At 44.8% G+C, this 26,620-nt stretch overlaps 3 protein-coding genes across 8 annotated transcripts in view; 1 reads left to right on the plus strand and 2 right to left on the minus strand.

Moving 5' to 3' along the window:
* The window catches only part of dok6 (docking protein 6), a 52,985-nt gene extending 52,207 nt beyond the window's left edge, over positions 1–778 (plus strand). For all 3 annotated transcript variants that reach the window (XM_030099178.1, XM_030099179.1, XM_030099177.1), the window contains one exon: positions 335–778. In XM_030099178.1, the coding sequence (XP_029955038.1) occupies positions 335–492 (158 nt within the window). In that variant the 3' untranslated portion in view covers positions 493–778. The remainder of the gene's footprint in view (positions 1–334) is intronic.
* A 2,946-nt stretch (positions 779–3,724) lies between these two features.
* cd226 (CD226 molecule) lies at positions 3,725–7,330 on the minus strand. Of its 3 annotated transcripts, XM_030099174.1 has the most exons (7): positions 7,162–7,330; positions 6,266–6,589; positions 5,772–6,185; positions 5,361–5,463; positions 5,090–5,144; positions 4,939–4,951; positions 3,725–4,001 (listed from the first exon to the last, which is right to left on the minus strand). In XM_030099174.1, exons 1-7 carry the CDS (start codon positions 7,280–7,282, stop codon positions 3,763–3,765), a joined length of 1,269 nt encoding a protein of 422 aa, XP_029955034.1. In that variant the 5' UTR covers positions 7,283–7,330; the 3' UTR covers positions 3,725–3,762. The 3 variants fall into 3 exon arrangements, with proteins under 3 accessions (XP_029955034.1, XP_029955036.1, XP_029955035.1); XM_030099176.1 differs by lacking the exon at positions 4,939–4,951 and having other exon boundaries at positions 3,944–4,001; XM_030099175.1 differs by lacking the exon at positions 4,939–4,951 and having other exon boundaries at positions 3,948–4,732.
* A 271-nt stretch (positions 7,331–7,601) lies between these two features.
* The window catches only part of rttn (rotatin), a 29,769-nt gene continuing 10,750 nt past the window's right edge, over positions 7,602–26,620 (minus strand). The window contains exons 21-49 of one of the 2 annotated variants that reach the window (XM_030099173.1): positions 26,431–26,548; positions 25,816–25,912; positions 25,654–25,719; positions 25,376–25,567; positions 23,376–23,618; positions 22,188–22,344; positions 21,090–21,256; positions 20,724–20,943; positions 19,646–19,774; positions 19,425–19,535; positions 18,710–18,868; positions 18,195–18,272; positions 17,419–17,617; positions 17,218–17,315; positions 17,042–17,129; positions 16,529–16,730; positions 15,902–15,992; positions 15,475–15,625; positions 15,097–15,234; positions 14,117–14,322; positions 13,834–13,939; positions 13,453–13,550; positions 13,156–13,233; positions 12,560–12,686; positions 10,141–10,334; positions 9,764–10,034; positions 8,359–8,462; positions 7,840–7,909; positions 7,602–7,723 (exon numbers count right to left, since the gene is read on the minus strand). In XM_030099173.1, the coding sequence (XP_029955033.1) occupies positions 7,647–7,723; positions 7,840–7,909; positions 8,359–8,462; positions 9,764–10,034; positions 10,141–10,334; positions 12,560–12,686; positions 13,156–13,233; positions 13,453–13,550; positions 13,834–13,939; positions 14,117–14,322; positions 15,097–15,234; positions 15,475–15,625; positions 15,902–15,992; positions 16,529–16,730; positions 17,042–17,129; positions 17,218–17,315; positions 17,419–17,617; positions 18,195–18,272; positions 18,710–18,868; positions 19,425–19,535; positions 19,646–19,774; positions 20,724–20,943; positions 21,090–21,256; positions 22,188–22,344; positions 23,376–23,618; positions 25,376–25,567; positions 25,654–25,719; positions 25,816–25,912; positions 26,431–26,548 (4,035 nt within the window). In that variant the 3' untranslated portion in view covers positions 7,602–7,646. Of the gene's footprint in view, positions 7,724–7,839; positions 7,910–8,358; positions 8,463–9,763; positions 10,035–10,140; positions 10,335–12,559; positions 12,687–13,155; positions 13,234–13,452; positions 13,551–13,833; positions 13,940–14,116; positions 14,323–15,096; positions 15,235–15,474; positions 15,626–15,901; positions 15,993–16,528; positions 16,731–17,041; positions 17,130–17,202; positions 17,316–17,418; positions 17,618–18,194; positions 18,273–18,709; positions 18,869–19,424; positions 19,536–19,645; positions 19,775–20,723; positions 20,944–21,089; positions 21,257–22,187; positions 22,345–23,375; positions 23,619–25,375; positions 25,568–25,653; positions 25,720–25,815; positions 25,913–26,430; positions 26,549–26,620 lie in introns of both variants that reach the window. The other variant, XM_030099172.1, reaches the window with a different exon arrangement.

Genomic DNA, 26,620 nt, shown 5'->3' on the forward strand with positions numbered 1-26,620 from the left:
GTAATGGTCAGTTTCAGTAGAAACTACGGGAAGTTCTAGTTTGCAACAGTCTGAAAACAAAGAGATTTTTTTTCTTTTTGACACATTCATGTTTCTCTTTAGCCTGACATGCTTCCATTTTTTTGTCATATTGCTCTAAGATATGATGGCGTCTGGTTGTAGAAAGCCTTTTGTCTGACAGTAAAAGACGTAAAAGTCTATTCTAGATTTCCCAGGAGCGATGTGATCCGTCATTCAGACTCTCTGGTGATGGAGAAATTACATTCATCTGGTCAAAAAGTAACACATGTGAAGAGAAAGAGACAGAAAGTCTTTCTTCTTCTTCTCTCTGCAGGAAGTGGCCTGACCATGAGCTTCATCCCCCGAGCACAGACTTTCCCCAGCTTCCTGTCTGATGAGCCTGAGCACGAGGGCGGCAGCCAGCACCAGGAAGAAGCACCATCGCCCTCTAGTGGCCGTGCCTCGGGTTGCAGCCGGAGACCCCTTCAATGACAGAGGATTGCTGGAGCAACACTGGACACTTTACCCACCACTGTAGAGAGGATGTAGAAATATGTATAGTCACATGTGTAATATATGATTTCCCGAATAGTGTCAACTGTAGAGCGAGTGCTACCGTTTTATTTTTCCTCGTACGACGTGTGTCAGCAGAAGTAGCTTCCAAGATTGCACCAAAAATCCTTTGAGTGTAGTTTTCAAGTGTTTTATGTTGTCATTATCCTCTTAAAGCCGGCATGAGTTCCCCCGTTTTTCTTTCAAGCCGCTGCACTACACCGTAGAAAAGGTAGTTACGCGCCCAGTTCCCCCATAAAATCAATGTTTAAAGAAGATTTTTTTTGATGAAATCACATCAGGTTCCCACAATGTGCAGCCTCAGCAGCCCATTCAAGGGAAACTTCCCCCAGTTTTGACACACAATCCTCCCACACCTACTGCTCTCTCTCAAGACTGAAGTTGATCGATGCCTTACACGAAAACAGCGTGGCGTGCGGGGCGGTGGTGAATCAGCAAAAAGCCCTTAATCGTTACAAAAGGGAAGGAAAAAAAGTCATTCAGAAATGTGCTTCGGAGGATATCGGAGTGGACGTCATGTCAGAAATGATAAAATGCAACCTTCCTGCAGCCTCTGCTTTTAAACTGCCAACCCTTCCCTTTTCACTGGAGCGATTTGGGTTTAATAGCTTCCTGGAGCCTCACACACTGCTCCGATCTGATAACGGCTTCATTAGCGAAAGGCGCCAAGAGAGTGACCCGATGGAGCCAGATATGCAAAACAAGAGGCAAATCTGGCACCGTGGCAATAACATATCAGGCTGTTTTTCTCTTATCAAGCCAATACCGAATTCAATTCTGGGAATCTATTAAAACAGAGACAGGAAAAAGTCATTAGGAGACGAGCTTGACATTTTAAGAAATACACTCATTTGCAATCTTGCTGCGAGCTGGATGACAAACCGGAAACCCTCTCCTGTATATTTATGGTAAAAGCTCACTAATCTCTGCGTAAATATATGTGAATCGGCACCTGTAAAGCCACAACGTGCTAATTTCATTGTTTGGAATTGTTCGAAGAGGCACACTTGTTTTTTATTTTACTAAATTATGATCTTAACTTTTAACGTGACAAAGCGGAGTGTTCCCCAAAATAATTTCAGTTATTAGGATGTAGAACCGAGACAGACCTCACGCACACACACAGGAAGAACATGCAAACTCCACAGGCAGGATAGGAGACAGCATGTGCACGATGATGATTGTATTTGTAGAGATTTCGTGGAGTCTCACTTCACAATAATGGTGAGAAGAAGTAAATCAACCGAGGCCCTCCTCACGTTCTAATGAGAACTCATTCCTTCCATCCGTTCTGTGAACATGAGTCAAATGTTTCAGTGTACACGTGACCTCTGTGATTCCCCCCCCCCACCCACCCCGCTCCCCGTCGTCCTCCAGTAAGAAGTGCCTTCCGACACAGACCTCCAGAGTGTGAGCTCAAAGCCTCCACTCTGGGCTTTAAGTTTACTTTACTCCTCACTTCCAAGCAGCTTTTGAGAAGTCTCTCCTGTGATGTTGCAGATCCCGGCTGTAAAAATGTTTCTCCAAATACCGAGCGCAGCTCTTGTGACTGTCACCAGACTCCCATCCGGCTCTTAAACGTGCGCGAAAAGGCAGTTTGACGCGTCGGATTTTTGGAAAATGTATAATTTTCAAATCGAGACGCGACGGCAGCAAAATGAAAGGTTCTCCAACGACAATCACTTTCAGTCTCTTGTTTTAATGCGTCTCTTTGTTTATGTCTAGAAATACAGTAGACTTCCACAGAGAAGCACTCAACTCTTTGTGTTTGACGTAGATTTTCGCAGCTGTCACTTTGTTTAGTATTTATTGAAGAAGTCGTCGACCCGTTTATTAACTGGAGTCTCGTCGGTGAGTCTGTCTGACACGTCTGCCCTCATTTCCACCTCAGCTGTCTCCAGTTTTAGCCCAGATGTGGTTAATAAATGTTATTAATAATATCCCACATCACATTTACTGATGACAGAGGTTCCTGTTCTGTCCACCACGGTTTGTGTTCTGTTAGACTTTTATGTTCATAGCACTTTGAGTACACGAGTGTAGGACTGCAGTTTTCACTAAATGTACATATGTAATGTTTTTTGATGATTACAAAAAACAGACAATAATAATAAATTGAATGTTCTATCACATACCTGCATTTTCTTTACACAGACATGCTTATTTAATGCAGTTAAAGTAAAATACGGTCTTGCTGGAGCTTTAGAAGACTGATATTTCACTTAATAAAGTCAGATTCAGGTTAAAATAGTTTAGATATATATTAGTTTAAATTCAAAGTCAAAAGGCCAATGACATAACATTACCAATTATTTAATAAGTTACACTGATGCTAGTTATTATTTATTTGAAGTATCATTAAAAAAAAAAAAAAAAAAACTTGAAAATGTAATAACAGCATATGATAGATAAAAAGGAAGTTACTTTTTCATAGCCTTGGTCTGTTATTGGCACGAAAATTTGACCATTATTCAATTTTTAGCTGCAACATACTTTGTGTTTTCTTGACAGACAATACAAACAAGTTACAATCAGGCAATAATTACGTATACCCGCAGTTACAGCAATGGCAATATTTAGGAGAAACTGAGGAAATATAACAGTAATAAAAACTAGATGTGTCACGCCTGGATTAGGCTGGACTTTGGCAACTGTTTCCTAAAACACTTTTTTCAGATCTTCCCATAGAAATGCCAAATAGAGTGCAGCGACCAACAACCTGACGCCTACCAACAACGTCATTTTGGCCATTTTCAATGCAGAAAAAGCGAAACTGTTATAACTTGCCAATAGGAGAGAAGTGAATGTAGCAACACTAAAAATAAATAAATAAATAAATGTGAAGGTTTTGTGTAGTTTGAAAAATCTATACATTTTCTATACAATTTCACATGAAACTGTTCTGATTATTCTTTGAAGATATCAAAAATGTTTTTTTAGGTTTTGAAAAAACACTTTCAATGTACCCTTCTCGTTGTCATTTTAGTGGTGTGTGTGTGTGTGTGTGTGTGTGTGTGTGTCAGTCAACTGAGCCCACCGCCCTGCTGTAAAAGTTACAGTCCTGAACACTTTCATTTTACGGTAAGTTGTTTGATTTCCCCAAAGTTTTGAACCTGAACTCTCACACAACAGGAAACGCAGACATCAGGGGGGCTATGAGCCTGTTTTATTTTCACCACACAGATTCCGTCAACAGCCGCTGACGTCGGTTTCATTCTTGCAGCTCGCAGACGCAGCATCGCAGCCGTCGCCGCTGTGGCTTCCAGGGTCTGTCCGGCAGCAGCAGGACGAGAAAACCGCGGCAAAAACTTGCGACTCCAAACTAAATTGTCCCTTTATGCCGCACGTGCCTAGCTTGTCCGCATTTGTCTTGTTTCCTAGCGGAACAGGCCGCTTATCCATTACTGCCTCTGCCACTGCCTCCATTTCTATGGAGATAAACGAAGGAGATTACAGAGCAAACAGCTGCACAGGAAAAAAAAAAAAAAAAAAGGAAGTTTGCTGAAGTTTACATACAGATGACTTTCATATTTAAAGAAGGGGGTGAAAAACAACAACAACAACAAACTCATAAACACACAAAGCATGAGGATTATCTATCTGGAGTTCGTTCTAAGAGGAGCGGGCTCAGACTGGGAGCCCACCGGGGGGAGAGGCTCCAGTCTCGAGGGGCGCGGCGCCACTGAGCGGCTGCTTTTCATCCCTGTTAGATGATTAGACGCCATTGTCAGGCTCTGAATGGAGACCAGGGAGGATGAAAGTGAAAAAGAGGGGCAATTACACAGGCTTTTGTCAGTGGTTTTAACTTGGGAGGGGTTATGGGAGTGAAAGGCATGATTAGACGGGCTTTTTGTCTTGCTCCTCCGCGAGGATCTTACTGTCAAATGATGTGACAAAACAAATGTTTCCTCGGCACGAACTGCATTCAGTGAGTGGGAACACGGAAGGACCCCGACAAATCTGTCGACTTCAGACAAGAGAACCGATCTGGAATCTGCTCTGAGGACAGGTGACGTTACGTTTTGTACGTTCTCTTGTGGTGGCGTTTGGGTTTGGCCGATCGCACGCTCGGCAGGTTGGCGTAGATGGGACACTCTTCCCTCTGCCTGGACTTGGGTGCGACCTCGGGGTACCTCGGCATGTTCTCATAGGGGTTCGGCTGTGAGGAAGGCGGCAGGCGTTAGTGGCTGTTAGGGCGTTAATGTATGAGATGCATCGGCAGCCTGACAAATCGTGAAATAACAACCTTGAAATGACCACAATCTCAAAACTATCTAACAAATCTAAACTATCTGATTAGTAACTATCTGGTTAATTTGGAGCAGCCTTAGTCTGGTGAGCATAAATTCCAAGGAGTGGGGTTACCTGGTGAAGAGGACTGCTGGACCAAGCAAGATTAATAGTCAAGTCTCACAGCTTTGTAATGGAGTGCGTGTCTGATCAGCAGGTAAGGGAGCGCCTTAAAAGAGTCCAGGGTGAAAACCAGAGTGGAGACCAGGAATAAAGCAATGCCTACCTGTCTCTGGGACGGGTGCAGTTTGACTCTGTACTCCTCCCTCCTGTTCTTCTTTCTGTCACAGCAAAACAAAGCAGGTGAATGCTTCAATAACAACGTTTACAGAGACACATTAGAGTGCAAAAAAGTCTTCTTCATTGTGATATTTTACTTGATAACCATTTTTAGGGTAAGTCACAAAACATTCAGAAAAGAAAACTAAATAAAAGGAGGTTGGGTAGGTGCCAAGGATTAAAACAGTGAATTTGAAGGAGAGAAAACAGAGGGTTACCTGCGTCTCACTGCTAGTATGAGAATGACGGTGAGAAGCAGGAGTCCAGCGGCTCCCGCCCCGATGTAAATATACATCATGTATAACGACAGGCTGAACCCATCTGGAGAGAGAACGACGGGATTGGAAACCAACAGAACGCTGTGATTATATTTGTGTTGAAGAATTTTTTTAACCTGCGTCACATCGTAGTCGTCTTAAAGCGTGCAGCACAAAAACACCCACATACGCCCTCGCAGTCAGAAACAAGCCACAGAGCTTTGTGGTTTTAACAGTTTTGTCACGTCTACATGACAATGAAACCTCAATGCTCTTCTCTTCTTACGATTGTATTATGGACCGTAGATCACATTTCCTTTCCATGAATCTCTCCATGCTTGACAAACAGTTCGCCTTCCTGTGGGTTTGTACCTGCAGCCGTGACGGTGAGCTGCACCGTGTTGATCTGCACCCCGGTGTCGGTGTTGAAGGTGCAGCGGTAGAAGCCGGCGTCGTCCCGGGACACGTCGCTCAGCTGCAGGCTGATGTCCAGGCTGTCGGCGCACTGCACCCTGCCCCTGTCGCTGTCGCTGTAGTCCTCGCTCACCAGGCCGCCGTCCACCTTCTTGCACACCCCGATGATGTCCCACGGCCGGCCGGCCAGCCTCCTCTCCAGGACCACCTGGGACACGCTGCCGTTGTGCCGGTGGTTGCAGTTGACGGTCAGGTTGGCGCCCTGCTCCGCCCGCAGCTCCGTGTCGGCCACGGTCACCTCGGGGTCGGGCGGCGACTCGGTGAGGTCGTCGTCAGGATTTTCGTTTTCGTCGTCATCTACCGGAGGTTCGTCTGCGGACGCAGGACAGAGCTGGTCAAACACACTGAACAACATCCTGAGACGTCTCAGCTGCTCCTCTGAGGGTCTTTACCTAAATCCTCCACCTGGACCGTCCTGGTCCAGGGTCCCTGAGGGAAGGTCTGCACAGAGCAGTGGTACACCCCGATGTCCCGGTGGGTGACGTTCCTCATGGAAATGCTCCCGTCCATCGCCGTGCTCTTCAGGAACTCCACCCGGTCCCGGTACAGGTGGGGGAAGTTGACTCCGTACTCGGGGTGGTAAACGGCCATGGGATTCCTGTCAGGCTCTTTGGTCCAGGACACCATGCTGAGGTTCCCCTTCCAGGGACACAAGCAGTCCAACACCATCCCCTCCTCCAGCCGCACCGTGGCCACTTCTTTATCCTGGACAGCCACTACACACACGCACACACACACACACACACACACAGCAGCTATCAGCTGAACAGGAAAAACACCACTAACTACATCCATTTTTTAGCGTTTTTATAAATGATCTCAGAATGATTACTCAAAAAAAAAAAACCAACATGTTTTTCTCCTGAATCTCTCCCACTTGAAGACTACATCCATTCACGGTTTTAAGGCTGTCCCTGGGGGTAAAGGGAATTAGGCTAATTTGAGCCGGTACACATAAACACAGCTGACAATAGCAGATGATCAAGCTTCCAAGTTTTCAAAGGCTTTTTATCTGAGCTGAATGACAACTCATTTCCAGTCTAGAGAAGCTCTTGGGAGAGCTCCGGCAGGTTTGGAATAATAACGCCTCACAAAACACCCTTTTTTTTTTAAAAAAAAAGGTTGTACCATCTAGCAAGACTAAAATCAGGATTTTAGTTCCCGAGCTTTTACTAAAGATCACAAACTAATTAAAATATTTGTTTTTATGCCTGCAGAGCACAACATCCGGATTGCCAAATGACATTTCAAGAAGTAGGAAAAACTTAGAAAAGAGTGTAGATCCTACCTTTAAGAAGAGGAAGAAAGATGAGTACCACGAAGTACCAGTATTCCTTTTGTACAGCTTCCATCTTGCCCCACTGAGGCAGAATGAAAGCTGCATTGATGAGACGAGTGGAGAGGCGCATGAGCTGCACTTCCTGCTCGCTCTCCGGCTACAGAGGAACACTTAAGCTACTGGGGCGACACTTCATGGTGGCTCACAGCGAGCTGCATCCACACAGAGGGGGCATTTTATCGCAGGGGGCAGAAGGGGTAGGGTGGAGGAGGGCAGGACGACGACACAACGCTGATGTAAGATTTTACACCTAACTTAAAATAAAAGGTCACAAAAAGCTGTGTTCAAACCCGCGCTGGTGTTTTACAGGAATAACTACAACAACACTCACATCCAATGCATCTAAAATACTTTATTTTTCACATAAAATCACTATTATTTGATACATATATATAAAAAAAAGAGATAATAAACAAGCATAAATAAAGTCAGGTTCAGGAATTAAGGAGCTGGGAAAGGTTTTCAAGGCACTTCAGGAGGTAGCTGATTGTAGGTTCCTGCTTTTCTGCATCTGCAGAGCAGAGAAGAACGAAACAGTTGTTACACAAGAAGAAGAAAAATAACCTTTGTGTTCAGCAACAGAAGCAGGAAACATCCTGCTGTGTTTTCAAGTGAGGAAGCAGATACCTCTTTTAGAGATGGCATGTGCTTCTTCAATCCTCAGTCGAACAGAAGGACACTTTAATGTCGTCTTGGCCTTTCGAGAGGGAAAGCAGAGGTGAGTTTTATGAAGTGATGAAGAAACACCGACCTGTCCTAGAATCCCAAACTGGAGCAGAAAGTAGACAACCCAGTTTTTTCTACTCTAGTGGGGACCGAAATCTGACTGCACACTAACAATAAACCGGCCTCCACGGGGAGAACAAAAACAGATGTGCTGATGGTGGGAATGACGGAGAACAATCAATGCATTTTCTGGTAAAAACATGTTTTCAAGTCAGGCTTTGGTTCAGGTTGGGTCAATAAATATATGATGGATTAATCAATAGCTTAAAAACACGATAATTATATATTTCTATACAATCAAATACATCATTTTTCGCTAAAAGGCCTATTGTAACATCCAGGGTTAGGTTATGGCAGACGCTTTAGTGAAGTGTGTGTGCGCGTATGTGTGTGTGTGTGTGTGTGTGTGTGTGTGTGTACCCTCTGGTTGTTATGGAGCAAAGCCCAGAGTGCTGAAGCTCCCATGCAGCGGGTTTCCGTCTCTTTACTTTCCAGACAGCCCAGTAGTGCCTTCATGGCTTTACCTGGAGAGGAAAACAAACTGGTTTCAATCAACCGTTCCTCTGATCCGAGACTTGTGTCTTGATCGGGACCATGAGACATTTAATGCGCCAAAGTTCTGAACTCTGGAGTCACAGGTTAACCGGAAACCTGCAGAATTGCTCCAGATCGAGTCAAATGACTGTGATATGCGAATGTAGAGCAACTGATGAACATGTTGAGCAGCGGCGTTGTTTGGAGACTGTTTCTAAATTTCACTTTGATCGATTCACTTTACGACACTTGAAAAGGTCACAAAACCGTGGGTTTCCTGATAAAATGACTGTATTCTCTGTTTCAGACTGTTACAGTTGAAATGTGATCAGACGCCAACATTTTTTTCATTTCCTGTACATCTGTGGATCGAGATCTTATAGTATCCACTGCATGTGCAAAGAAGTGTGATCTTTCCACAGGAAACTCAGAATGCTTCACATGAAGCGAGGGCCTGATGTCTCTGAAGCAGGGACCCGATCTGTCTCTTGTGGTCTTCAAGTTCCTCTTTCAGCCCGTTTTAGAAACACTCATCTTCTCAAAGTCTCTAAGTATCTGCTGTAGACAACATGTACGTAAAATGTGATCCTGGTTAAGTCATCTGGATCAGTTCTTACAGCGTAAACCTGTGAAATGTTCAAGTTTCTCCATCTGTATTTGCTTCTACTACTTGCCTGAACTACGTGCTCGCGAACTGAACTATCTGGACTCATTAAAACGGACTGAAAGCGGTTAAAAGCCAGAAGTCTGGCTGCTCATGTTCAAATGGTTTACTGGCAACCCTCTGGCAACACGGCCAAGTTTCTGTTGGACTGTTTGATGGTTAGCTTGACGCATCGGTGGATATCTTCAGGGCAACCCTGGAAGGGATCAGCTGGAAGAACATCATCATCACTGGCAGATTTCTTCAGTTTTATGGCTAGAATGGAAGCAGACATTCTGTACTGCAGCTTTAATTGCTGCAGAGATACGTGTTTTCTTCCCCTCTATCGTAGATAAGCGACATGAAGCTGGTTGCCGATGCAACTAATCAGTCTTAACTTTCAGCAGGAACGCCGCCACACGCGGCACGCACCGTGCCCTTGTGGTCTGTGGATTTTCCAGAAGCAAAACAAAAAGATTTGGGGAGAAGCTTTAGCTGTGCAAAAGGATTATTCAGTGGATCCGAAAAACACTGGCGAATTTGCATTGTTTTTACTTCCCTTTGTTTTGGTTTTTTTTTTGGACTCTGACACTTTCACGTCCCTGAGCGACGGGAGTAAATTCAACCCCGGCGGCTTCCCTTGCCTACCGTTGGCAACGATGTGTGACTTGTTGGCAGGGCCGAAGCAGAGGTTGTGAAGGGCGAGCAGTGCGTGCCGCCGGTGCGGTGCCAAGACCGCCAGCAGCTCCAGGGCTCCGGTCACCCTCAGGATGCTCTGCTGGCCGTCCTCCGCCGAGGAGAGGCTGACCAGCAGCTTCAGCCACAGGCTCAGGAGGCTCCCGCCGCCTGCGGCGGAGGACGACTTCGCGGCAGCCGCCTTCGGGACCGGGACTGACAGGAAGGCCTGCAGGAAGTTATTCTGAAAATATCCCAAAAAGAGATCATAGGGGACAAAAAAAACGAGTGTATCACAATAAAACGGGACTAGAAAATATTGTATTCGTTGAAAAACATGTGAAACGTACCCTTTGCAGGAGGCATCGACACTCCCGGGACATGGCCAGGTTGGCCAGGAGAGAAAAGGAGAGACTCTGGATGGGGCTGCTGTCTGGAGCAAGTCCCGAGCTCAGCTTCAAGACGCAGTGCATCAGAGAGCTGCTGAGCGAGCCTTTGGATCCGGGGACGACAGCAGGACCGGCGCCACACAGAGAGCTGCATGCTGGAGACAACAAAACGAGGGGGGAAAAAAATATGGATTCGTGACTTTGATAACATGTGTGAGTCAATAAAACAGCTGCATTATATATAGCGCATCCAAAAGTTCAATCCAGTGTAACTTACAGCTGCTATTATCCACAGTAAAATCGGCCCTTAGTTTCGGTGAGCGCTGTAGTGTTCTTAAAACGGTTCACATATCAAAGACAGTGAAACATCATTTCTCGGGCTGCTGAAGCTGCTCGCTGCTCACTGTTTATCTTGAGGCTCGCCGGCCAGCAGCGCCAGTGACCACAAAAATAAAGAACGGGCCGTCGGACTGCACGGCTGTCTGCCCACTAAACCAAAACATCTTCTGCACGGCGAGCTTATTTGGAGGGGAGAGATGGAACTCCTCCACAAAGGAGGAGTATAATGACTTTACAGAGGACAATAATGGAGGAATAAGCAAACCAGAGCTAGGCTGGAAAACAATAATCAAGGAGCAGGAAGAGCGGCGTGACGAATAGGACAACTTTCAAACATCTAAGACAGTGTTTCATCTTCTCACCGGCTTTTAATCTTCATTTGGGATGGAAAAAAAAAAAAAGGAGTGTGAAGAATGATGACAGCCGTGCTCTCCTGACTCGGGAAGGGAGGGAAATGATCTCGCCTTAGGCTATGGCTACAATTTATTCCACTACAAGGCCGCTCAGAAATGTAAACCCTAATAGATATCCGCATGCAGATGAAATATCTGCGCCGGCGCCGCATTAACGTCAGGATAACTGACATGACTAATTGCCGCGGCCGCAGATTACATACCAAACACAGAAATTAACAAGCTTAAGTCAGACAGCGCCGGCAAGACATAGTCGGGCGCTGATTGATGCTGCTCATTGGACAACACGACAGCTTGTTGGTTACACTAATCCAGAAATGAGAACATTCAGCAAGAGGCGAATGCTGCCGTTAGCCTGAGGTTATCTCAATACCTGTCAAGAAAGCCGCTGGATTTAGAACTTGATGAGGAGGCCTCCTTCATAATGTATCTATTTCTTTGACGCATGGGGGAAAAAGAAAAATCTCTCCGATCAATTACTTTACAAGCGTGCAACATACAGGACAAATCATCCCACATTAAGTGTGGGAGAAAAAAATAAAACTACTTCATTTGTTTTAGTTTCAGTGCGTCTGTGGGAGGAAAGGTTCTGGAGCTGCTACAAAAATATCTGTGGAGAATCTGTGTGGCATAGATGAAAACAACAATCTGACTTGAACCAGCAGCGCTAACAAAGCTTTGGATGAAGGTGGTAGACTGGAGATGAAAGATTCAGGAGAAACGTGGCGGTCTCGGGAGAGCCAGCGGTAGCCGGAGGGTGTGTGGTGTAATACTAAGCCCGGCTGCATGCAGCCTGAACACAACCTGCTGTTCGGTTAACCTTTAGGGAAATGCTGTGCCCGACTTCACTGATTTCTGGCGCCTTGCCGCGCGAGCTTATAGCGGGGTTTAACGCCAGTGAGTTTAGATCAGAGTGTGCGCACGCACCTACCCAGGAACCCCTGCCAATCAAATGGATTTCAGATATAGAAACACTGGCACTGTCTCTCTCTCTCACACACACACGCGCACACTATCTCAGAGATCTTCATGACTGTTGCGCAAAAAAACTTGATGAAACGGATTTGCATTGCACAACCCAGCCAGTAACACGTGCACGCACACAAACAAACAAACAGATCAAAGGGAACCATGAGCTGTTTATCAAAGTCACACTCCCCTTCTGTTTCCTCCTCATGAATCTCGCCTTCTCTCTACTCCAAAAAAAAAAAAAAAAAGTTGTTTTTAGTGTCCCACATACACACTTGCTACTTGGAATACAAATATCCCGGGCAACACAAGAGTCGCGCTGTTCCTCCTAAATAATCTCCCACTGGTCTGAAACCGGTTGCCATACATACAGAGAGACAGCCACGCCGCCTGATCTCCCACCGCTGACACTGTGCCCATTGTGAGTGACAGGCGAGCGGGCGCCGGCCTTATACAGTGAGAAACAATGTTGTTCAGTGGTCATTGGCGCGCACAATGGGACTCTTAGTGCGGAGTGTGTATGACTCAGTCCGAATGCTAACTGCAGACAGATGCGATGGGCCGGCACGGGCCAGGCACAATGCCTGTGCAAACATACAAACATACAGACTGACAAAGCACACACACACACACACACACACGCACACACGTATACAGACCCGTTGTGCAGTTGGCCGTATAGACACACAGCAGCTCCAGCACCGCCTCCATCGTGGGGTCGTCCAGCAGGAGCCAGGGCCAGAGAGCATAGAGTGCCAGTGTTAGGCGGGCATCTGTGGCTACCACCTACACACACACACACACACAAATTGGTTATACACGCAGGCAACACTTCCAAGCCCACATACAGGCATGCGCGGGATAATAGATGCACATGTGGTAATAACATACATTAGAGATTACTTGAGTTATCCACCAACACCCACACAGATGGCAGGAATGGACATAAAATGTCTCAATGTTGTGCTTAGTGTGGAATCGTGTAATGGCAGGGTAAACGCGGGTGTGGAGCCTTGCTGGGTTTTTAGTCCAAAGTAAACCACCAGTGACTGAAAGGCCACTTAGAAAATGAAAGCTAGCCAGTATGTTCCGTGAGTAATGACATTACAGGGTTTAAGATGCGAAGCTTGCTGGGATGTTAGCAGGGCGGCGCACATTCGGGCGATTCTCATTTACAGGCGCAGCGCTGTGACGCCGAGGCTCCATTAAAAACCAAATAGCAGTGGGAAATCAAAAGGCAGACGCCGAGGCTCACTTTGCATTCATCGTTGAGGTAGAGAGCACTCCGCAGGATCTCCGCGGTCAGCTTGACTTCCTTTAGATGGCCCTCTTCCTGATGACATGAAAAACAAAACCACGACCGACATATTGAACAGTTCCAGGTTAAAAACGCACTGAACTGCTCTCATCAAACACTTGACAAAAAACAAGGAGAGCATGTCGAGCCGAGCACTGCACATCCAGAAGATTTATCCATGAACACATTGAATTTGGTTTGTTTTTCTCTTCAGAGGTGCCCGGGACTGGAAAGTTCCAGCAAGTCTCCGCTCACCTTTTTGCGGTGAGAAGCTTTGCCGGGTCGAACTGACTCCAGTTGGAGCTGGGAATAGGTTTGCTTCATTTGCTCCACGCAGCTGTCAATCAAACCAGCTAGAAGACGAGAAAAGAACAGATTTACAGCCGAAGTGAAACAGATTTAATTCGGTTACTTCAGGATTTATTGGCTAATCGAAAAGACAAAAGTTTGAAAATGAATCAACCAAACATTATGGTGTCGTTCAACCAATTTCATTTCCCAATAAGGTGAATAACATAGTTTTACTAGCAAATCTTGACCTTGCTGTTTCTGTTTACACTGCCACAAGTTGTAAATTATCTCAAAGGACACTGGCCTCACCCTGTGTAAAGCACTGCTGTAAACCACAGAACTCACCTTTGGCTGCGTAGTTCTGAGCTGGCTGACTGCAGGCTAACAGCGTCATCAGAGCTCTGGCCGTGTGCTTCTTCAGAGGGTCCTGAAGCGTCCTCCTCTCAAAACTCTGTGATCAATCAACACAGGCATACAATCCATAAATCTAATGGAGAATTATAATATAAACACTGCATGTATCTGCATTTAGCAGGGATTTGATTTTATGTTTTACAGCTGTAGCATTTTTATTGTATTGTCTAATAACAATAATATTCTCCAACGGGACTTCTGTCCGCCCGCCTACCTGCAGCAGCAGCTCACAGAGTCCGCCGGCTGGGGAGCCATTTAGGATGTCTGACAGGTGAGAGGTGGCCGCTTTACAGTCTGAGGTTCCGGCCTCCGGACTTCGATTCTTAGTCTCCTCTGTGAAAATCGTGCAGAGGAACTGCAGCGCCGCTGTTTGCAGACGAGGGTCTGTAAGCCTCTCGTTCACGCACACTGATAATGTTCCTGTAGGGAAAAAAAAACAAAAACAAAAAAAACAATGAAAGAGTGAGATTGGAGCAAAATAGCTTTCTTTAAATGGATGACACTGAAAGGCGCACTGAATCACAGTGAGACAAAATGGCAAATCCATAGCTGGAACCTAGTGACAGCTGGGGGTTCGTTCATGACTGAGGGAGTAGGCGCTGGCGGGGAACACACTAATCATCTGAATGTGCATGCAGACACCCAGATACCACAAGCATGTGCTCGCAAACAAAAAAAATCCACGCACAAAGGTTCAGCATTCATCTTTTACTGGACTCATCAGACTCCCCCTGCTGCGTCATTAATCACAGAGGAAGATGAGTGGGAGGAGTGGAGGTAGAATGAGGACAGGAGGCAATTATCCTATGCTAGCATCTGTTCAGTAAACTTAATACAAACAACAATGATGCACGGAGCATGTGAAGATGATAGGATTTGTTCAGACTTTACTTAATACTGCACAATTATACGGAAAATGCTAATCCTGATTATTCTGCCACTTACCGCAATCAGTATAATTACCTCCATCATGGTTATCAGTATTTTATAATGTTAGGCTTCATTTCATCAACAACAAATCTTGTGTATTGAACTTAATGAAATTCAGAAATGTCAGAAAAATGACAATGATTTACGACTGCATGGTGGGAAAATTGATCCGTAACCCAGGATTACGCAACTAATTCTTCAGTCCAAACCAAAATAATTACTTTTGTCACTTTTACACACTGGCGGAGCAGAGATTCTGTGTACCTGCAAATGTCCGCCAGCGCTTCCCCAGCGCAGCAGAGACAGATGGGTGCGCTGCTGAGCCGTCCCTCTTCACCACAGTAGCCAGGAGCGTAAACACGTCTGCCCAGCACACACAGACCACGTCCCGGGTACCTGCGTCTGAGGAGGGAGAGAGTGAGTCACGGCACGAGACGGCCAAGAAGCCACACTCAGATCGCAACGTGATGAAGCACAGCGGCTGCATGCGAGAGGTTTTCAAAGCAATTCTGAGACCATTTCTATCAATTCATCGATCTTATATACCACGTTATCTCATTTAAGGCTCATGTGTGCATAGAGATCATGTGCAAACTCCCCCTAGACAGGCTGCCAACTGGACTTCTTTCATAAAGTTCTGACCTAATCCTGTGACATCCAGCATGAGCGCAGCCACCAGAGTGGACAACAGCTGTTTGAAGGAGTCCATCTGGCCAATCAGGTCCTCACTCGCAGTCGCACATGACTGCAACAGTTTGCAGAAGCTGGACAGGAACCGGAGCAAGGTGACAAACTACAAGAGAACCACAAAGACAGTGACTGGACTGGAATACATTCGAGCAAGCATGTACAGAGAAGGTGAACGTGATGAAAAAATGCAGTAAAATAAACAACAAAAACATCAGAGAACTTTGAGGATGAGCTTGTTGAGGATTCCGAACATGTCTGGAGGTGAGCTCAGATCCCCTCGACGGCGCTGAACTGTTCGAGCCCAAACCTTCTGTGGTAAGTCATAAGAACAACACTTAAAAAAAAAAAAAAAAAAAAAAAACATCCTCATGTTCCTCACCTGACTCCTGATGTCCTCTCTTTCTCCAGGAAGGACCGTGGGGGTCTTCAGTTCAGTCAGACATCTCTCAAAGAGCCGCACATCCACCAGACTGAGGAGGGAAACAGACAGGATGGGAAAACGTGTCTCTTTATCAGTGTTGAGCTGCAGGAGATATGTCAGGAATAATTCTCTATTGAACAAAATATCTAAACTTTACATCAATAATCATTCCATATTTATATTCTAAAAACAGATCATTCGTCCTCACAATTCTGAATCATTCTCTATTCTTTAACCCTTATTCATGGAAAAGCCCATATTTGGTCACTTCGTCCATCTCTTTCAATGGTAAATAAAAGAGAAGTGTTGGGTATTTTTAATATTTCTCATAAAACCAGGATCATTCACCTAAGCTTCTTCTATTCCCAGTTAGTGGAGCTGAGTCTAGTGTACTTTAGTAAAACATACTTTTATGTATGATAAACTCATTTAGAGGACTTTTAAATTAGAGTGAAATATGCTTTCCCAGAGATTAAATTTAATTCATCCGACTAATCTGAGGGGAGACTGAAGTAGATGATTTTATGCCACAAGCAGGAGAAGTGGCGAGGTAATCATAAGCACACGGAGCACGTGGCGTCCTACCTGGCCAAGGCCTGGAGGAGCTGGTTATGTCGGATGGCGCTGAGGGTGAAATCTGGCAGGATCGCCAGCAGGTTGGTCAGCAGTCCGCAGTGGGCAGTCAGGAGGTCTGGAGTTACTATGACAACATGTTCCACGGCTGAGGGCTCGCCCTGCCGGGAGTCCTGCGAGGTGACCGAGCTGCTGGTGTCTGTATCGCTCTGGCCTGGGACACACATCAATGAGACTTCTAACGGAGAAATCTGACCAGCGGTTCACACACACACACAGCGCCAAACCCAGTTAAAACACCAGAGAACAGTGGTTTTCTTTGCAGACTATATATTCAAGGAACCAAAAAGTACACTAATGTTGGGAACGGCTTTAGTTTATAATTGTCTTGACCACACTGAGGTTTCCACTGGAAAACAATATGAAGATTTATGTGGCGTGAAGGACTGAACAAACAGGATTAGCGAGGCTGTGAACGCACATGTGCACACAGTCGTACACACAGACGGCTCTCTCTCGTTTTACCTTGAGCCATCAGCCTGCTGGTAGGAGTGTTTTCCACGATGCTTGCTGGCGAGGGAGCCTTCGGGCTGTGTGGCCCTGAACCTCTTATCTTTAATGAACAACATGGAGATGTGAGGACACGTTTGACTTAATGCAGCTGTTGCGCATAAACAGAAACGTACGATACTGTTGCTGACCACGGTAATGGAGGTAGAGAAGGAGCTGGAGGATCTGCTGGAGTTAACAACAGGCGCCGGTGGGTCGCATCTCCAAAACTGCAGAGAGTCCTCAGAAGCTATCCGATGTGACACAATGTAACAGAAAAATGTTTATGCATTTTACTGTGTTGTAATCTATCACGGAGATGTAATTAAGCAGACATGTGAGTCAGAGCTTACCCGCTGAGGAGCTCTCCTGTGGACTGGGGCCGCTGCTAGCGCCAGCACCGGGCTGGAGGTGGAAGGCATATCTGCCACGGTAACAGCTGGAGGCGGACTGAGCCACATGCTGGAAATAATGATAGTGGTAGAGCAGAGCCTGCAGAGCTGGGAGGCCCACCAAAGACACACCAGACACCTCATCATGGACGCACGGGTGCTGGAAGAGAAGACGGTGGACGTAAAGCAGAAGCAGAGGGAAATGAAAATCACAGTTAATATGAAGGGAATCTTACAGATGAAGAGAGAAGACGTTGTGGTAGTTATATAAAACATTATTCATTTCACAAATGTGACTTGATACGTACAGGATGACATTTTGTGTCCTAGTTTTGATTTACTTTTAAACAGGCCCTGCAGAGTCTTAAAGTTTACATGTTTTGATGATCTCTTTCCACACTGCCTGTTTTGCACCTTTTATCTACATCAGGTTTACAAAATCACAAGCCTTCAGTTAGACGGAAAAGCATTTCTGCTTTTGACATGTCGCTCCGTTTGCAGGTGTAAACCTGTTTATTTTAAATGAGAGCGCTACATGCCTACACTTCAGTGCAGTTTCGATTTTCACCAGCAGCCCTGGCCTGAACCCTGCAGGGCTCGACGAGAGAGGAGAGGAGGGATCGGAATGGAAAAGAGGGACAGAGAGGGGATATAAACAGAAAGATGGGGGGGGGAGAGAGAGAGAAAGCGGTTCATGGTCTATAAAAGCTTTTTAACTGGCTGGCAGATCTGCTGACCTGCCAGTGGGAGTCCTTGGCCTCCTCTGTGTTGGCAGGCATTGGCATCACCAGCAAGTTCTGCAGGATAAATGCAGCCTAGACACACACACAGACACACATACACACACATACACACAGTCAACTTACACTGCATCAGCAACAGTGCCATCTGCCTGTATTTGGCGAGTAATACAAAGAAGTCCTTCCTCGTTTTCTGACCATTGATCAGATGAAAACGAAATGTGCTTTTGCTTTCACGATTTAATATTTGGTGAATCAGTGTCAAATCCTGAAATTCATTTTGGAACAGAAAAACAGCAGTAGATCATAAGTTCTGACATTCATCGACAGATATTTGAGCATTTGTTATTCATCCCTCTAATTTTAACAAGTGGAAAATGTTAGATCTTGCACTCCTCAGAACAAGTTGTACAATATTTAAAAAAACAACAACAAAAAAGCCAAAAAACGTAATAATAAGAAATGTGTCTAGCTTGTGTGTAAACATCCTTAGTTCCAGTCTTTTGGAATACCTCTCTCCGAACCATGCTGCTCTCCTGCCGATCCAGGAGGATGTTGAGCAACGTGCCCCACAGACCTCCGCTGATGTTCTGACAGCTGGCGCACAGAGCCTGGCAGCCGCTGGGCATCGAGGACAGAGCTGCACCCAAACCCAAACTGGCAACCCTTACCTGACATGAGATGGAGCACACAGATTTGGGTGGATGTTTTTAGTAAAAAAAAAAGAAAAAAAATCATATTGGCAATAAAGCCTCGAGATGTGAAACATGCAGCCGTAGATTAAAGTGACGGATTTCAAAGAAAACGCTGATGCCACCAGACAGAAATTTATAGGGACGCTAAAGATTAATTTGGCCGCAGTGGTTGTTCATAATACTCGACGAGCATCGGAATTGATGATGGCAAAGACGGAGCCTCCGCTGTCAAGGGAGCCACTTAGACTGACTTGTGTAGGAACGTATTCCTGGAGACGGAGAGAGAATGTGGTACAACTCGCTGTCATGTACTTCTCTTTGTCAGTGAGTTCATGCACAACAGTTACAGGTTTTATTGTGTCCCAAAAGCCAAACATCTAAAACTTCACTTTATGACAGGAGGAATTGAGGAAGTGAAGCTGCAGAATAAAGAAATAACTTGTGATATACTCCGTGTGTATAAAGTACAAGTGCACACCTTCATGCATTAGAAATGGATTCACGGCAGTAGAAAGCAAGTGGTTTTCCTTACCTCCTGATCCCTGTCCACCCATAACGGGACGAGCCAGGCCAAACCCAACTGAGAGGGATTAGCATCCTCAGCAGCAGTCTCGTTCCCCAGAGACCACTGGGAAATTAAGTTCTGAAGGGGAAAACAAATTCAGAAGAAAACGATTTTGATTTGACATAAAAAAGACTTTAAAACCAGACCGAAGTTATCCAACAAGTCTGATCAAGCATGTTTCCACTTGCCTTGTCCTTGTTTTGGGCCATCATCTCATGCGACAGGTGGAGCAAGCAGATGATGGCGTTCTTGGTGACACCTTTCCCCATAAAGGACAGAGAGTTTCCGCCCCACTCAACATAAAAAGAGGAGATCACCTGTGCAAATGAAATAACTGTATCAATACGTGGGAAAGAATTTTCTCATACAAAGGCAAGACTTTAAGATGACGTCTTCTGACTTTAGTGGTGAATGTTTCGGTAATGAACGAGTCTACTGACGAAATGAAGAATCATTGTTTCTGATTAAGAGCTCACCGCATGTTTATCATTCAGCATATAGCATTCAAATCAGAGTCAAATACATCAGAGGCTAATTATTTTGTTTTTGTCACGCCATCAAGGTGTGAGACAGCACATGGGAGCACTCAAAGAAGAAGCTCAAGGCCTGCTGAGCTTTAGGGTCCTCCACTGCCAGGAGTACGAGCCGGGACGTGAGTCAGAGGGTACGAAAGGCTAACGCGAAAGAGGTGAGAACGCCACCGTCTCCAAATGCACGGAGGAGAACGCCATAAATCCTGAGCTGAAAACCTCAGATCTTTTATTGTGACGATGATAGAAACTGCACTGTGAGATATTGATATGGGCTGCGTAAACAGGACCGCCTAGTCTTCAGGGGCCTTCATTTCCACGCAAAAAATAACAGTTTGGACACCTCTGTGCAGAGCACTGCTGTGCAAGCTGGTCTACACTGTTCCGCTATTGTTTTATGGACTGCTGAACGGCTGAACAGATGGAAAAGGCAAGGCTGATTAATCTCATCAGCATCTTCACAGTGTGGCATATCTAATCAATGAGATTTTTTTTTTTTTTTTTTTTAACCACTTACAATTCATGTTCCGTAACCACATTTTGTTTTTTTTTTTAATTAATTCCTCAGAAAGTACCATGTTACTCCATTTATTTATTTATGTAAGCGTTCTTCATCCGTTGAGCTGGTAGGAGGAGGTTTGCACATGTCCATAAAACACACGAACATACGCACGTGGAGTGTTTAGACCCAACTTCACTCACACACACACACACACACACACACACACACACACACCTCTAATAGCCCGCTGAGATACTTGGAGCAGAGGGAGCTGGGCTCCAGGTCAGGGCAGTGGGAGCTCCAGCCAGGCTGGGCAGTCAGGCAAACCATGCCCTGCAGGGTCCTCTCCAGGCTGGGAAGGCCGTAGAAGCGCGGGGCGTCGGACACCCGCAGGCTCTGAAGCAAACGGACTGCCAGCTGGCTCTTGAAGGGCCCTGCTAACGCCAAGCAGAGCCTGGGCAAACAGGAGAGGAGAGAGCAAGTCATGAGCAAATATGAGGCAAAAAGACCAAGAATTTAATCAATTTAAAGTAATGATAATAAATATCCCTTTTTTTTCTCTCTATATTTTCTACAAGTACGTGTATAAAATCAGACAACCTGTCAGTAGTGTGTGTGAGATGGAGCAGCAGGGTGTTGAAGAAGCTGGTCAGTTCTCTCTGCAGTCTCTGGCTGACATGGTTCTTAAGCTCGTCGGACTCCCCGAGGCTCTGAGTCGGGGTCTGGGTCTCCACTCCAAGCAGCAAGTCAAGAAGAGACATGTTCTCCTGGAAGAGCAGTGGCAGGGAGATGAAAAGGAAGAAAGATTGGACTTCTGTATGCCATTATCTTCAATTATTCTGTATTCATTGTTAGTACCTGTCTTTTTAATTAATTTTGCCCTTTGTTTCAAACATTACCGCTGGGTTCATGAGATATATAAAGTTGTAGGCAGCAAAGATCAGCAGGCACCTCCTCTTTTCCCCCCACAAAAACACACACTGAGCCACACACACACACACACACTGACTCGGTAGTTAATGCAGGAGTCTGAAGCGACAGATGTTCCTGAAACAGCTCAGTAATTACAGAAAAGTCGGCGCAGAGTAGCGCTGCTCACCCCTACCAGGCATTCAGTCTGAGTCTGCTTTAGCTGCCAGGGGAGGACTTATTGTTTACACACACATTAATGAGAAAGCCTAGGTGAGACTGATTAAATCCTAAAAGTTGATCTCCCTGTGAGGCGGGTTTTTGTCCTCCGGTTAAAATATAATTCAAACTTCTTTAAAAAAAAAAAAAAAAAAAAAAAAAAAAAGAGCTCAGGAAATAATCTGAGGTGGAGAGCGATGATAGCGCTTTTCTGCCGAGATGAGAAAACAATATGCTTGGCTTGTTTGACAGGATGATGTGATGTATTCATGCTTTGATTGGAGGTATATAACCCTGTGCGTTGGGGAGCATAACAACATTACAAGGCTGATGGTGAGGAATACTTACGTATTTCCTGGCAAACACACACACATCAAAGGCATCCGACAATTGTACACACATGGAAAAGATGACTACTGTTGGACTGGGACAACCCTGATCATAATCCAAAGATTTATGAATCTTTGCTTCCCAAAAAGCTATATAAATCATCCCTTAGAGTCCAACCCTTGAAAAGAAATGTTGCACTGAGGCAGCGAGGTTTGTCCGGGAAGTGTAAATGATGTGCACCTGGTTGAGAAGCAGCTCCAGTATCCAGCGGAGGTCCTTGTCCTCTGGGTCAGACACAAACTCTGTGTGCATCTGTTTGAAGTACGCATTCAAAAATGCAACAATGCCCACCAGCAACTTTTCATCCTCGACACAGGCTGGACGCACCTGGAGAAACCTACGGGGAGGAAGAGACAGAGACCGTGACAGCAAGAGCAGAACGCGGCTGAAAGAAGAGAAATATATTCTAAGAAGCCACATTTTATGGTGACAGATTCCCTCCATACTGTTTACACTACACAGTGAAATTTTTATCTAAACTGATGGTAACTTAAAGACTAGCGCTGCCAGCTATAGAAACCTCGAAAGGGATGAATGTGGGAAGCAATTCAATCAGATCAGTTTCAACCTGTTGTTCCAATCTGTATAATTTACTATACATAATATTCATCTTTTTGATTGGGCGTGACTTCTAGAAAATTCAAAGACAGCCAGAAAGCAGAGGAATACAGCTTTGTGTATATATACTCGTCATTACATGACTGTCCACATGGGGCGGCAGCAGTGGAAAGGTGAGTGAATTAACAGCAAAGTTGCAGGTTGAACAGATTTCAATGTGGAAAGTGAAAGCTGTGACCTGAAACACTCCACGGTTGCTACACGGTTGCTGTTCACTGCGTTGTCGTGACGTGTCAAACGCAGAGGAAGAGTCTCACCGACTGTACCGCTGTGTGCTGATGACAAATAGAGGGATTTCTCTCGTTCTCTGTTCCATGCCAAACAGCAGGATGAGGCTGAATGCCAGACTTCCTGATTTCATATGATGATGCTTAAAAATGTTTGGGAACCAAACAGAATAAACAGCAAAACCTTTCTCCTGCTATTTAGATATTTCTTGTTCTAATTATTTTTCAAATATTTACATATAGTCTATCACGGATTTGCACTTGAGCTTATAATATTTATTTATCTTAATTACACAACATTATGCTACGCAAAGGCAATCCATTCGCATATTTCCCCAGGGGGAGGCCTGCCGCACACACTGAAAACCACTGACTTGAGGTAATATCAATAACTAGCCGTATATTGAGTGCCGAGGATACAGTAAAACACTTTTCTTAATTAATGAAACTTAACAAGATGCATTTATTGATTTGCCTGAAACCAGCAGTTGATGAATCCTCATTTAAAGCGTGCACAGCGTACCTGGTTATCGCTGCCTGCCAACTGAGAGAGCAGAGGGTGCCTCTGCAGCCGTGAGTGGGAGTGTGGGGGAGAGCCATTCTGTCAATCAGCAAGTAGAAGCTGAGCCTGGAGAGGGCAGAGGCCACGGAGCGGTGTCCTGCCGCTGTGACGATGGCCTGGATGCAGTCATGCAGCGCAGTGGGGAGGTGCACCGCCTGCAGGGACAGGACCTGTGCTTCCGAGAGCGTTAAATCAGGGTGAAATCTGCGGGGAGCAAAAAATGAAAACGCTTAAAAATATACATATATATATTCAAACTCAGATTGCATGACTATTGATGTGCTGACAAGTGTGTTAGATAAGCAGCGCCCTCAGATGCATACTAATGGCCGCATTAACAAACATATTTGATCACCAATCCAGAGGGATGAGACATTTATGAGTCATCAGAAGAGAAACGCTTGCTGAGGATTTCTTGTAAGCGAGTTAAGCAGAGGCAGCGGTGGCCATACAAGCCAGAATCAATGCCAGAAGAATAAACACGACTGGTAACAACATCAAAAAAGAGATTTTTGCCTTTGTAGTGGAAAAAAACAGCATTTGAAATTGAGACATTCCACACACAAACACCAAGTACAAATGAAGATCCCGCTCAGTTTTCATTAAGTAATCTGTCTTAAGCAAGTACTCGTCTCCCAATCAAAGCACTGTACTAAATTTTGCTTTAGATGGATTGATCAATCCATTGTGTGTTTCAAACGTCTTTGCTGTAATCAAGCCGGTTAAAACTGTGAGAGACATTCTCATTTGTTTGAATTAGGTTGCATTAGGAGCAAATGAAGACAGATGAAACACAAGACGCCTGAATCTAATTCTTCAGTGTAACTCCTCACCGGAGAGAACGTTACAAAATGCTGAGACGTCTGAGCGACGAGCAACATTTATACACCGGTATGATTAGCGTTCTAGAACCCTGGTTCGAAACATGAGGTTTGGGACCCTCTTTAGGGGGGGCACAAAGCCTTGCCTCTCCTGAGCTCATCCCAATTAAGATTCCCACGTCAAGTCAAAAAGTGTAATATTTCTGAACAGATCTTGGAAACTGCGTTTCTTTATTTCAAAGGTCCTGTTTGATCCTTGGCTGGTGTGTCCACCAGCTTTTGACTTCACTGTCATAGTTTGGGTAATCAGAGATCAAGAGGGGATCTGCAGGTGAAAAAAAAAAGAAAAAAGAAAGAGGTGTACTCGAGACAGCGCCCTGTCCTCCTTCAGAAGCCAGTTCATTTCATCATCACTGAAATATGATGTAAAATCAGTGGAATTGTGAGTGGATATCTACAGCTGTTGTTCTTTTACCTTCTGAGAATTTAGATTTTTATTCAACTTCACCTTTTTAGATTAAGGGTTTTTAAACCACAATCAGTCTCCCAGAGTCCAAATTAGCCCAAAGGATGACTTTACAAACTAAAAATTAAGAAATTAACTAGAACTTTTCAACAGTAATTGCTGCTATAGCTTAATCACTGAGACTCAAAGCAAAGGACCTTGTTGCGATGCAAAATAGTAAGAAAAGTTAGTTAGATCAGTAGTTTGATATTTCTGAAAAATATTTCTGCTGAAGGCCAAAGAATCGACAAGTTTTGGCCAACAGACGAAAAAAAAAAAAGAGGATTTGGAACATTTTGAATATTTTTAGTGTCCTTATAAAACCTTGCAATAAAACTAAAAGAAAAAATGTGGACTTGTCGTTATTCATCTGTAAACGTGCTGTTTATCTGCTCCACACTGAGAACAGACTGTTCAGTATGTGACCCCTGAACTGAAACGACCTTCACACCCCTGAGTTAAACAGACTCCGCTTATATGGAATATTTCAACAACTTTGGTCAATTTAAAACATTTTGCGCTGTCATTTTAAATTAAAACACAAATGGCAGAGTTGCTCATCTCTATTGGGAGAAACTTGGGGTTTGGGGCTCATGACATGCTTAAAAAAAAAAGAAATAAATACAAAATCTCACTCTGCAACATCACTTTTCGGTTCCCTCAGCTGCTCCAGGAGGTTATCGATCCCAGAGTACCACGCCGTGTTCCAGGCCACCTGGAGGGCGTGGCGGGCAGGACGGAAGCTCTGGAGGTCGGAAGAAGGAGCCAAGATGCAGCAGTATGGGCTGACAGCGTGGTGAGCTGCTGCCTGGAAGGGAATGTTGAACCTTAAAAGAAAAATAATATACAGATTAAATAAAAAACAAAGTTTAACTTTCCACTGGTGACATTTGACCATAAGCACTCGAGTTACCTGTGTATGACTGTCAGCGGTAAGGTGAATGGAGCCATCGTCAGGTCTGTATTTGACTTCTCTGACCTGAAAACAGGTGATATTAAATGGATTTGGACTGATATTCGAGGAAATGAATGCTGAAAGATAAAAAAAAAAAAAAAAAAACGGAAATACACTCACCACGTCTCAATGTGCGCAATTTCATCAAATAGCAGTAAACTCATCAGGACTGCAATCTCACTTCCATTACTTTTATTTTCCTTTAATATCAAGGACGCTATAATGAAGACAGAACAGAAACAATTTTCATTATAACTCCACTCTAAAGTCTATCGCTCAGGGTCGTGAATAATTTATATGGATTGTAATTGTGAATTTCCACTTAAAGCCTCATTTTAGAACTGAAGATAGGAGAGCTTACATTTGTCATGCATCGAGACATTTTGTATATTTTGCGAGTGATTTACCCATAACTCTATTTTCTAATCTAAATCAAACTAATTATATTATGCAAAAATACAAGAGACAGCCGTGAAAGTGACTACATTTAAATGAAGAATCCCCTAACTTAAAGAGGGTGACAGACAATTTAGCTGAGAATATGCGGGTTGCTGTGAGGTAAACGGATGAACACTGTACCAGTGCAACAAGTTGCATCATACTAATACGCCACTTACTACAGTGTGACAACAGGGTTAAAAGCTATGCATCAAGAGGATGACTTGGCAATGTGCCCCCGGGCTGCACGACACGCTGCGTTTAGCTGTTACTTAATGAGTTGTCTTGCGAACGTACCCCTGAGCAGTGTCAGGAGCAGGAGGTTGTGCCGTGCCAGCCTGCGCCTCAGAGACGGATCAGCATACACCAGCTTTCTCAGGATGCAGGCACAAGGCTCCAGCAGACAATCCGAGCTCTGGGGAGAACACCAACATTCCGTCTGTGTTTAATTGCAGGGAAAAACAGGAACATAACATTTCTTTCCGAC

This window comes from Salarias fasciatus, chromosome 9 (genome assembly GCF_902148845.1).
Source record: "Salarias fasciatus chromosome 9, fSalaFa1.1, whole genome shotgun sequence".
NCBI lineage: Eukaryota > Metazoa > Chordata > Actinopteri > Blenniiformes > Blenniidae > Salarias > Salarias fasciatus.

What these genes read in the sequence shown, in the direction of transcription:
- cd226 (XM_030099174.1), bottom strand. Translation starts at nt 7,282, where the DNA reads ATGCGCCTCTCCACTCGTCTCATCAATGCAGCTTTCATTCTGCCTCAG. An exon ending in GGTCCAGGTGGAGGATTTAG is followed by an intron (nt 6,186 to 6,265) that starts GTAAAGACCCTC and finishes CTGCGTCCGCAG; the next exon opens with ACGAACCTCCGGTAGATGAC. An exon ending in ATACTAGCAGTGAGACGCAG is followed by an intron (nt 5,145 to 5,360) that starts GTAACCCTCTGT and finishes TTGCTGTGACAG; the next exon opens with AAAGAAGAACAGGAGGGAGG.